General features: G+C 43.9%; 1 protein-coding gene across 1 annotated transcript; it reads left to right on the top strand.

The window, feature by feature from the left end:
- The first annotated feature begins 52 nt into the window (after positions 1 to 52).
- LOC121184166 lies at positions 53 to 10,621 on the top strand. Its single transcript, XM_041041635.1, has 6 exons — positions 53 to 200; positions 1,359 to 1,438; positions 1,885 to 1,999; positions 2,716 to 2,760; positions 2,947 to 3,034; positions 3,263 to 10,621. The coding sequence occupies exons 2-6, from the start codon at positions 1,363 to 1,365 to the stop codon at positions 9,989 to 9,991; spliced, it is 7,053 nt and encodes a 2,350-aa protein (XP_040897569.1). The 5' UTR covers positions 53 to 200; positions 1,359 to 1,362; the 3' UTR covers positions 9,992 to 10,621.
- The last annotated feature ends 344 nt before the right edge of the window (positions 10,622 to 10,965 follow it).

Raw genomic sequence — 10,965 nt, 5'->3', positions numbered from 1 at the left:
TGTCAACTGAAACTTTCAGTTTCAGTTTTACAACGTTTTCTTCGTAGTAGATGAAGAAAAAAGGAAGAGAGAGAAAGAAAGACCAGAATAGCATCTTTCATAATCACAGATGAGAACAAAAGCCTGAATATCATCAGACCGCTCTGCTGCTTCACTGGTCAAAGGTTCCCTGAACTGATCAGGACCTGGATCGAACCTGGGTGAGTCAAACAACAGCAAACACACCAAGAAGCTTGTGCATGTTATTCACTGTATCTGGAGGCTTTAAAACCAGAACATGAACCAATGAATCACTGGACTGTTCTTTTCCTGCTGATCCATCAATGAGTTTTTTACAGTACTGTGTTGTTTAAAGCACGGCTCTAAAGTCTCACTGCTTTAATCTCATAAACTCATCAGATCCAGTCGTGGATTCCTGTTCTTCCTGCTCTTCCTGTTCTTCCTGTTCTCTGACGGGGAAACGCTCTGCTCACATTCCATTCCTCATATCTTTGTTTTTATTGTTGTTGTACTTACGGACATGACAACCATTTTTAACACTTCTGAGCCTTTGAGGGAAATGAAAACACTGCATCTGATAAATCCTGCGTTGATGTTTTAAGGCTCATGCTGTGTCAGGACGAAAGCTGGTGACTGAGCCTCAAACTCTGATTGTGTAAAATACCAGAACATCCTGTCCTGAGGTGTTTACCTGTGGTGCTGTAGCACCCATCAGAGGAGGAGCTGAGAACACAGACCAGGTGACGTTCACCTGCACAGACGCTCTGTGCACTGCTCTTTACTGAAACGTTTCCTCTGTCAGCGTCATGACTTTTCAGCTCAGAGCTGTGGTGCATCTCCTCCTCCACCTTCTGCCTTATCGATAAACAACATCTGTCTATACTGCACAGTGCAGAAGGTTCAGGCAGTGAAAGTAAAGTGAGGATGTTTTCAGAGATAAAGCCAAGAATAGTTTTTATTTCTGAGTGAATTTCAAAGAGAAAAGAAAAACGAATCAGATCAGGATTTGCTGTCACCCCCCCTTTAAACCAGCACCAGTTCTCTTTGGTACCTGTCAGGTAGGTTGTTCCAGCGTCTTGGAGAACTGTCCTCAGTTCCTCTGTGGATTTAGTTTGTCTCAGTGTCTCTGTCTCTTCGTGTGATCCCAGACTGACTCCATGATGCTGATATCAGGTCTCTGGTCTCTGAAGATGGTTCTTTACGTCTCTGTGTGTTTGGGCTCGTTGTCCCGCTGCAGGATGAGTCCTGGACCATCAGACGTCCTGATGGGACAGAAGATGATGGAGAATAAACTTAACATCTGCTCCTGTGATCCGTCATGTTTCTGTGTGTGTGTGTGTGTGTGTGATGTTTTGCAGTGTGATGGCAGGTCAGATGCAGAGCAGGACGCTGAGGCTCCTGATCCTCCTCAGCCTCCTCAGCCTCACTGAACCATTCGGTAAGAAATATTTTACCTTCCAACAAACCTCAGCTTCAGACTCGATTCTCTGTCTTTAAAGTTGTAAAGATTCAGTCCTGGATGATCTGACGATGCGTGTGGTTACCATGGTAACATGACAGCTCTACACTTCCTGTGAACTCCAACTGTCTTGCTCTGAAATCAGTGTAAATGGCTGAGGCACAGACCAGGAGCTCCCCCTGCAGGCTATTCACCAGAAGTGATTCTAAATGATTTGAAAACAGAAAAACTTCATAACTCAGATCACAAATCAACTCGTACACTACACGAATTTGTCTTTTCCTTTATGTTAAACACTGCAGTAACAGTACGTGTGTTTGAGCAGCTGGTGCCTCTGTTTGTTCGAGTCGTCGTCGTCAGTCATAAGAAACAGCTACAACTGATCCTGTGGATCATTCAGAGTGAAATGAGTTTCCACTTTACAGAGGTGAGAGATGAAGAGTGGGAGCAGCTCAGCCCTGACATAGCTGCACTGCACCGCCTCAGACGACTGCCTGAACACATGCTCCATCAAAACCCCGAGGACCTGTCAGACCAAAGGTATCATGGGAAATGTTTGGGGAAATGTCTGCAGGTGTGGAGGCACAGGAACACCTGTAAGATACTTCACTGTGTAGCTTAAATGTTTATGGAGTTTGTGGCTCCAGTGAAAATCACCGATCATTGTTATCTGTAATCATTCACTTTGTCCTCATCGTCTCATCGTCTCATCAAGTTCTGTGACTCTGGTTCTGCTTCCACTGTTTGTCACTGGTTTATCTCTGTCAAAGCTCTTGATGCTGCTTCTTCATCATCATCATCATCATCATCGTGTATCATTTTAACAGATAAAAAATTCAATTCACTTTTTACAGTAATAATAAAAGTAATAGGATTTTATATGCTCTGAGTAAACTGTGAGTTCATTGTTGACATTTTTGAAATTGCATTAAATTTAGTGAAGAGACTGGAACTTAAAACTTTTCAGCATGAAGTCTGATCAAAGAGTTTTTAAGCTGAGTTATTAAGAATTTAAATCAAATCTGATGAAAAATATCTTGGCTGATATTTAGTCACATAAACACAGAAAATAAACATTTGCCATTTGATTTGATTTGAATAACTATGTACTGGAAACACTGATTCCACACTCCATCACACACTCACCTTCCTGTTCACCAGCTTATTGATTAACACTAACCCCCAGTTAACCAACAGCTCAGGAACTGGCACTTGGTTCCACATCTGCTTATTTTAGTGTCTGTCTTTTGTCTAAGGGTCACATCTATGTATGGGATCAAAATGAAGAGAATCAGCAGCAGGTAAAGAGAAATGTGCTTTGTTCTTCACTTGTTAGATGTTTCTAATGAGTCACTGTAAAAAGCAGTTAATTCAAAGGAGTTTTTAACATTTTCAGAGCTCAGATTTCATTGGCTGATTAATCGATGAGTCATTTGTGTAATTATTGTTTTCCCTCTGTGACATTAGACACGTTCTTCTTCTTTCAGGGCCGACACTGCCCAAAACCCGATGAGTTTGCTGGATAATTTTCAGAAGTGTGAGAATTTCCCAGCCTGCGTCACTCACATGGAACAGGTTGGTGGATGTTAAAAGGAAATGGGAAGTGAACTGAGTTTAGAACTGAAGTCGACCACAGTGGAACCCGAGTCACTCAGTTTAACTGATCAAAAAAAGCTGTTAAAAGAGTTGATGTGTTGGATCAGAGTGAAACGTGACGTCCTGCACACACACACACCAAAAATACAACTCGTACAACTGCAGTTAAACAATACATTTTCTTTGTTTGTTTGTTTGTTTTTCCAGGACTTCGACGACTTCTTGGCAGTTTTTGATGAACAGAAGATACAGGATCGGCTTCTCGGTGCATCAGAGATCTCACACAGCTACAGCCAAAAACTTCTGGTCATGACTGACAGAGAAAAGTCAACGAATGATAGAGTCCAACAGGAATACAGCACGGATCCTCATTACTCAGTAATAGTCAGTACAGAATGCCTGTACAATGAGTCATGTTTGCCAGAAGCAGACGGCTTCACTGTCGTGAAGATATTTGGAAGTGTTTCAGAAGATGGACGAACGGTGTCTGGTCTCTCTGGCTCATCACTTGCAGAGATGATGCTGAAACCATCACTGGAAGCTGCACCAGTTTTCTCCCTTGATGGAAAGACAACCACAGACTTCCAACATAACTTCACTCGGGTTTTTAATGACCGCGGAGTCAAAGCAGTCTTAGAAACTAACCAGGAGAACCACCAGATTTACCAGGTCATGGATCAACCTGGCTCAGTTTCCAGGTACCAAATTCCACAAAGACCAGTTGACCACACCACACAGTACGACCACCAGCAGATCCTCGTTATGGAGAATGACCCTGTGGTCACAAAAGCTGCCGCTTATCTTTATGATAAGCACCCAAAGGTTAGCTCCGTGTACATTCTTGATGAAAACCAAAGACCAAAACTGATCCATGGAGACTCTGTGCCACTGTCAGAGGGCAGCAGGCTGGTGCTGGTGGGTCATGGGGCGAGAGACAACTCAGGAGAGATGAGACTGGCAGGGTACAGCGCCCACGATGTGGCCAAAATCATTAAAAAGACCTTCAGAATCAGCGATTCAATCAAAACAACAAGTGTGGTGGCATGTGAGGTGGGATCAGACGAAGCATTCGTCAAAACCCTGATGAGAGAGCTTCATGATACCTCCAGCATCAAGACAGAGCTGCACCTGAGGGATACTGTGATGCAGGTCAGTCACACAGGACAGAAAATCACCCAGGAAATCTCTCCAGATGGGCTGCACTGGCGACATAAAGATGACAGCAAGAAAGTGGTGGCAACCCTTGACAGGAACGGAGATGTAATTATTAGAAAAGAGGCTGGCAGCAAGGGAGAGGCAGTTTTTAACAATGAAAGGAACGTTCTAACGAACAACCAGCCAAAAGAACGTTTTTTGGTCTACAGAGACAGCTGGCCAACTGAGCCAAGGACATTTATTGACCAGAACGTTTTTCAAAATTTTCCTGAAGATAAACGAAAGAAAATGAAATCCGCGTGTGACAGTCTTGAGGCCATGACCTGGGGATTCTTTGAGCCAGAAGATCTTCCCACAAAAGTCCAAATCAACAACCTCCAGCAGTTACAGGAACAATACGTCATACGAGACATGAACATGGTCACTGAAAGCTGGATAGTGGATGAGGAGAAAATAAGGGGTGTTCTCTCCAAGTGTTATGAGATTAAATCAGGAAAAGATGTTAGAAACATCATCCGTCACTATGCAAAGAGCGGAGAAAATGAGCTCACATACCTGATGGTCAATGACTGGATATTTTCTGTTAATCCTGAAAATCTGTATGTGTATCCAGTTGGAAAAAAGCTTGACAACAACGAAAACATAAATGAAATTAAAAACTCAATTACTGAACAGAAAGGCAAAGAAAAATACCCAGACATGGTAGAAAACATTTTCCGTGGAGAAAGTGACCCAAAACAGAAATTTGCACAAAAAGTGAACTATGCTAAATATGTGAAAGATGTTTTTGTTAGCGGGCACAGCAGAGGCCTAACTCTGTCCACTGAGGCCTGGTTCACCACATATTTCACTGCATCAGTTATATCTGAATCTGCAAGAAATTTCCGGACATTTCCTCTGGTCCTCATGGCTCTGGATTTGGTCCAATCAACAGACAACAACATCAAAGAGAAAGGCCTGAATTTTTTTTTTGAAGATCACCCAATGGCAAGAGGATTTAGTTGGATTGACCCAAGCAGGCGTGGATTTAGTGGCTCAGCAACACCAGAAGGTTCCAGCAAACTGGAAAATTTCAAACCCAGGCAGAGGGGTCAGTTAATGAAAGACCTTACAAAAGTTCTAAAATTCGAATCCAACATGTTCAGAGAGTGGACACAAAAAAGGAGGATTAGTGGGGAAAATGTACCGAAAAAGATGTTTGACATAGCAAAAGAATTCAAGATATTGGAAGATGCATCAAATGTTGATGGATTCTTAGATGGTTACAGTGATTTCAAGAAAAAAACTGGTCAACATATCTCAACACCATTTGGAGATGACAAAGAACCTCCAACATCTGGATCACTGGGAGGCTATGACGATGGCTATGTAACGTCACAAGACCTGAACTCTGCCTCAGAATTAGAAAAGTCATTCAGACTCGAATCCTATTTCTCCAGGGCGTCTGCATCATTCTCTGAACAAATCCACGCTCAGCTGAAGGCGAAGTATGGTGAAAGCCTGGCAGGGCTACATCTGCAGGAGGGCAGTGCCAGAATAGAAGATGGACAGTTCACCTGTCAGCTTGTGCCTGACGGTGGCGACGCTAAGCCTGTTGAGTTTAGGGTTGCGTTATCTCCAGAGAGTCAACACTATAGTGAAAAGATGATGAAGAGCATTGACACAGCAGCTGTGGAGATGGAGACGCACAGTTCAACATCCTCCCATGAAGTTAGCAAGTTTGCAGAGCACACTGGGACAGCTGTTGGGACACTAGGCTTCATCCAGGGGATGAGAGGAGCTGTTCATGCTTTTCAACAGGGAGACATCAAAGATGGTGTGATGGGAGCTTTGCAAACAGCTCATGGAGTGACTGCTATGACAACATCTGTTATTGCAAAACAAGCTCTGTCCTCTGAGACAAGAATCGCCAGAGCTGCAGCGACAGTCATGAGGAGCCCTGCTATGAAGGGTGCTATGGCAGCTATACCAATAGTGGGAATTGGATTTGGCATATACAATTTTGAACAAGATCTGGACAGAGGTGACACACAGGGATTCATTGACGCTGTCCTTGATGGTGAAATGATTATTTTGGATGTTGTTGAAATTGCTCAGCCTGAACTGGCACCATTTATAGCACCTTTAAGCCTGGCTCTATCAGCGATTCGGATGGTCATTGATGATGTTTATATGGGCGTCCAGAATGAACTAAACAGCCTCCCAAAGAACGCTGGAATTCTGGATAAAGTGGCGGCTGTGTTTGTCGGCCTTGGGAAGGGTTTTCTTCATCTTGTCGATGATGTAGCAAATTTTTTTTATGATGGGCAAGATGAGAAGATCGAAGAGGGACGAAGACTTGTTGCTCAGATATCAGACTATCAAAAATATTACACAGTTACAAAAAAAGGGACTGGGACCAGTGTCATTGATTTTAGTGCTGGTAGCTCCTCTTGGAATGGAGGCGGTATTCACTTCTACCTCGCTGATCAGGGTCAGTCTGACTTCTGCATGGACCAGTTTGTTTCTAGTGATGAGAGTTTGGGGCAGAGATGTTGGAAAATTGATACACAAGGAAGCAATGATATCATTCTTGGCCTGGGAGAGTCACATAACCTAGAGTACAAGACTCTGGAGAAGAAAATACTCATGTTCATACCAGCCGGCTCTGTAAAAGTAGTTTCAGGTTATGAAGCCATATCAAAGTCCAGATACGGGATATACAAGGGAAACAAGGATCCAAATCGTTTCTTTGCCGTTCAGAAAGCAGACAATGAAAATATGAGTGAATTTATGTTGACCTACTATTACGAGCTTTACGGTGAACCAGGCGATGACGTGTTCTTTCTCGGTCCACAGAGAAGTTATGTTGAAGGTTCTGGTGGAAAAGACACATACGTCATTCCTGACAATGGAGGGAACACAAAAATTAACAACTGCGATCCTGCAAAAGCTCTGGACACTCTGCATTTCAGTGTTAATTACAGCCTCATCTCTGTGTCTAAATCTGGAGATGATGTTGTGTTAATGTATGAGGGCACCCACACTGTGAACATACAGAAGTGGTTTTTAGGGGACCTGTGTCGTCACATGAACATGATGTCAGGAGACGGAGTCCTGTTTGAGATTTCCTCCACTGTGATTTCTTCTGTGCAGCTGGTGGCCACAGGAATAAACAAGATGTCTAACAGCCGTGGAGAAACAGTGAACGCATCGCAGCCACTTTTTCGTACAGTTACAAACATCTTTGGCTCTCAGTATGATGATGTGCTCATTGGAAATGAAAGAAAGAATCTGATAGATGGAGGAGGAGGTGGAGATCGTTTGATTGGTGGTGGAGGAGAAGACATATACATGGTGAAGAACAGAAAACAGTCTTCAGTGATGATTGAGAATTACTCCACAGACAATAAAACAGACCTGGCCATAATAGAAGCAGATCTTCACACCTTTAAAGTCCGTGTGGAAGGTAACAGTGTTGTTCTGAATGCTGCCAGTGACAGCACAGCCATACAGGTGACTTTAGTGAACTGGTTCAGATCACCAGAGGACAGGCACCTGCTTGTCCTCACAAAGGATCTGATCACTTTCACAATCTCAGATAAGAAGACCAACTGCCTGCAGAGTGACCCGTTCGCCAAGTGCATAAAAAGTCAAAGCATTGACTACAGCAGTTCCCCATCTCCTCTGGTGGTGGACCTTCAGGAGCACGAGGACCTTCAGAGTGTGACGGAGGTCCGTGGGTCAAAGTTTAACGATGTCATCCGAGGGAACAAAGAACACAATGTTTTCATCCCAGGAAGAGGAGACGATTTCATTGAGGGCAGAGGAGGAGAGGACTGGTACGTCATCACACCAGGCCAAGGAGTGAAAACCATCAACAATCAATCACCAGATTTAGTCTTGGACGTTCTCTTCCTGAAAGAAAAATATCAGAATATAAGATGCACTTGTGAAGGACAAAGTATCATCATTCTGGTAAATGGCAGAAAAAACGCTGTCTTACAAAACTGGTTTGATTCAAAGACTCATCAGCACCTGCAGATCAAGACCAGTGATGGAATAACAGCTGGACTGATGTCCAACCTCAGCAGCTGTATTAAGTCTCTAATGTTACCCTTAACTGTTGATTACAGAAACCAGAAACCTGAACCACTTTGTTCACTCCAAACACACCTCCAGAACTGGGCAGCTTGTGTAGAAACACAGCCTGGGTGTTTCAGATACAGAAGCAAGGATTCAGAGAAGGTCCTCTGTGACCTCCAAGGCAAAGTGATGACAACAAATGAAGCTGATTCAGTGAGAGAAATGTACGGCTCCCCGGGCTTCGACATCATGGTTGGGAACGGCAACGACAATTTGCTTGATCCTTATACTGGGGGAGCGCTGATGTTTGGAGGAGAAGGAAAAGACACCTACCTAATCAAACATGGATATGGAAACAACTCGATGATTGATAACTTTGCAGACGATCAGAAAGTTGACACTGTGCTGGTTGACATGGATTTCATCGATGGCAGCCAAGTCGCACTGGACTCATCACCAACAGGAGACATGAATGTGAAGATCACAACAAAAGGGGAACAGCTAAAATTCACTCTGCTCAACTACAGTAACAGTTACCAGCACCAGCACCTGGAGTTTCAGAGCTCTGACGGAGTGAGTTTTAAATTGAAATCACTAAACTCCACTGGAAGTGTCCCTGTCTTTGAGACTGAAGCTTTCAAAGTGACTCTGAAACAATCGCAGGTTGACTGCCACCTGGACCTCAGCTCTCACAGGAATCTGTCAAAGGTCCGTGCTGTGCAAGGCTGCCCCTACCTGTCCAATAACATACTAGGTAATGATCAAGACAGTGCTCTGATTGGTGGATGGAAGGATGACGCTTTGGAAGGAGGCCAAGGAGATGACACATTGATAGGAGGAAATGGAGCTGACATCCTGATTGGTAACCTGGGGGACGACACTTTTTATGGCGAGGACGGAAACGACACAATGATGGGAAACTCCGGCAATGACGTCTTCATTCCTGGACCAGGGGCAGATCTAGTGGATGGAGGTCCTGGCAGAGACACTGTTCTGTACCGGGGTGATCATGAGAAGGGTAAAGGGGTTTATGTCAACCTGCTGACAGGACAAGGCCGTTACGCTGATGCTGAGGGGGACGTGTTGAAGGATGTGGAGACGGTGATCGGCACCATCTATTCCGACATTTTGGTGTCTGGTTACGAAAGTTCCCTTCTCAAAGGCTCAGATGGGGACGACATCCTGGTGTCCGCCGGTGGTGATTACCTGGTCGGGGGTGACGGAAAAGACATTTACATGTTGGCTTTCCACCGCGGCTCAGTCACCATTGACAACTGCGCAAAGGACAACGCCACAGATGTCTTGTACTTAAGATCAGGGTCAGCACTGGCATTTGACTGCCAGGTTTCATCTGACAGAGTTGTCCTGCACTTCTTTGGGGTTCACCACACTTCTGTTAAAATTGCCCTGAAAGGCTGGATCAGAGATGATGATGAATGTGGTCACCTGGTGTTGGTCTTCAGAGAGGTTAAGGTGTCAGTGGACAGGCTGTTTCATGAGTGTCAGTTAAGACAGAGGGAATTGTTTTGGTCGTCAGTCTTCAGCTGGGCTATCGGCGTCAGTCTTGTCGTCTTCCACTGTGTTATCATGTTGCTCACGTGCAGAGGATTAATTAGGAGGAGACAACAAAAGACACTGAAACAAACAGAAACTGTTGCTCTTGAAGAGTTAGATGCTATGGAGGACAAATGGACATTTGCCTTTGAATTTCTCTAAAACATAATCTCTGAACATGACTGATCATTCCACCAGTCACTTGTGCTTTTCAGTCGTTTATTTAGTGCAGTCAGGAGGATGGTTCTTAAAACTGATCACATTTAGTACAGTTTTAAATGAGTTAACATTTAAACTCATTTAAAACTGTGGATGTGCCAGTTCTCTGAGTCGTCTTCTAACACCTAAATGCCCTGTGGATGCTCTGAGTATCACAAATGAAATCTTAGTCACCTCCACTGTTGCAGCAGAGGCAGAGCTCAGTGCCAAATTTCTCACAAACTCAGGAGTTTTACTTTCTATGTGTAATAAATCCCACCTGTTAGCTTAGCTCTAAGTGTCAGTGTGTGGCAGTACTTTCTTTCTGGCCTCATTTTGCATGTTAGCATATTAACCGAATCTGACATTTCTGTGTGTCACATGTTCACGGTGCCTTTGTGGTCTCTATCCACACGCCTGTAACTCATCTGTTTGTATCTTATATCCACATCCTGGCGAAGGCTTCCAGCTGAAACACGCTGGCGTCAGTTGTGTTCTATTAAAGGCTTTGTGTGATTTATACCTCAACACTGAGAGCACCTTGGATGTTTTCCTCCTGTTTGCAGCCATCATGGCCTCTTTTTTCACTCCAGACTTCCCTGAAACAGATGTAAAACTCAAACTAAGGAAATTACAAGTGATTGTTGTGAAAATTGTACTAAAGTTTTTTTTTAACGGCAAAACTGTGGGAGAAATGAGGCTGAAAAGCTTCATAAACTAACATCACAGAGACTTCAGTGGGTTAAAAGTCAGACTGCTGAGCTTGTCGAGTCTGACGTTAACAGCAGGAGTGTCAGGGTGAGGTATAGTCCTGCATGCAACCATCTTTAAGGTCAAACACGTGTAGACACATGTAGCCAACATCATGTATCCAACAGGCTGAGAGGATACAGAACAAACGATGGATTAACTGAGATCAATAATCACATTAACTGGAC

The sequence above is a fragment of the Toxotes jaculatrix genome, chromosome 7 (genome assembly GCF_017976425.1).
Source record: "Toxotes jaculatrix isolate fToxJac2 chromosome 7, fToxJac2.pri, whole genome shotgun sequence".
In the NCBI taxonomy this organism is placed as follows: domain Eukaryota; kingdom Metazoa; phylum Chordata; class Actinopteri; family Toxotidae; genus Toxotes; species Toxotes jaculatrix.
This window is presented reverse-complemented; position numbering and strand designations above follow the sequence as displayed.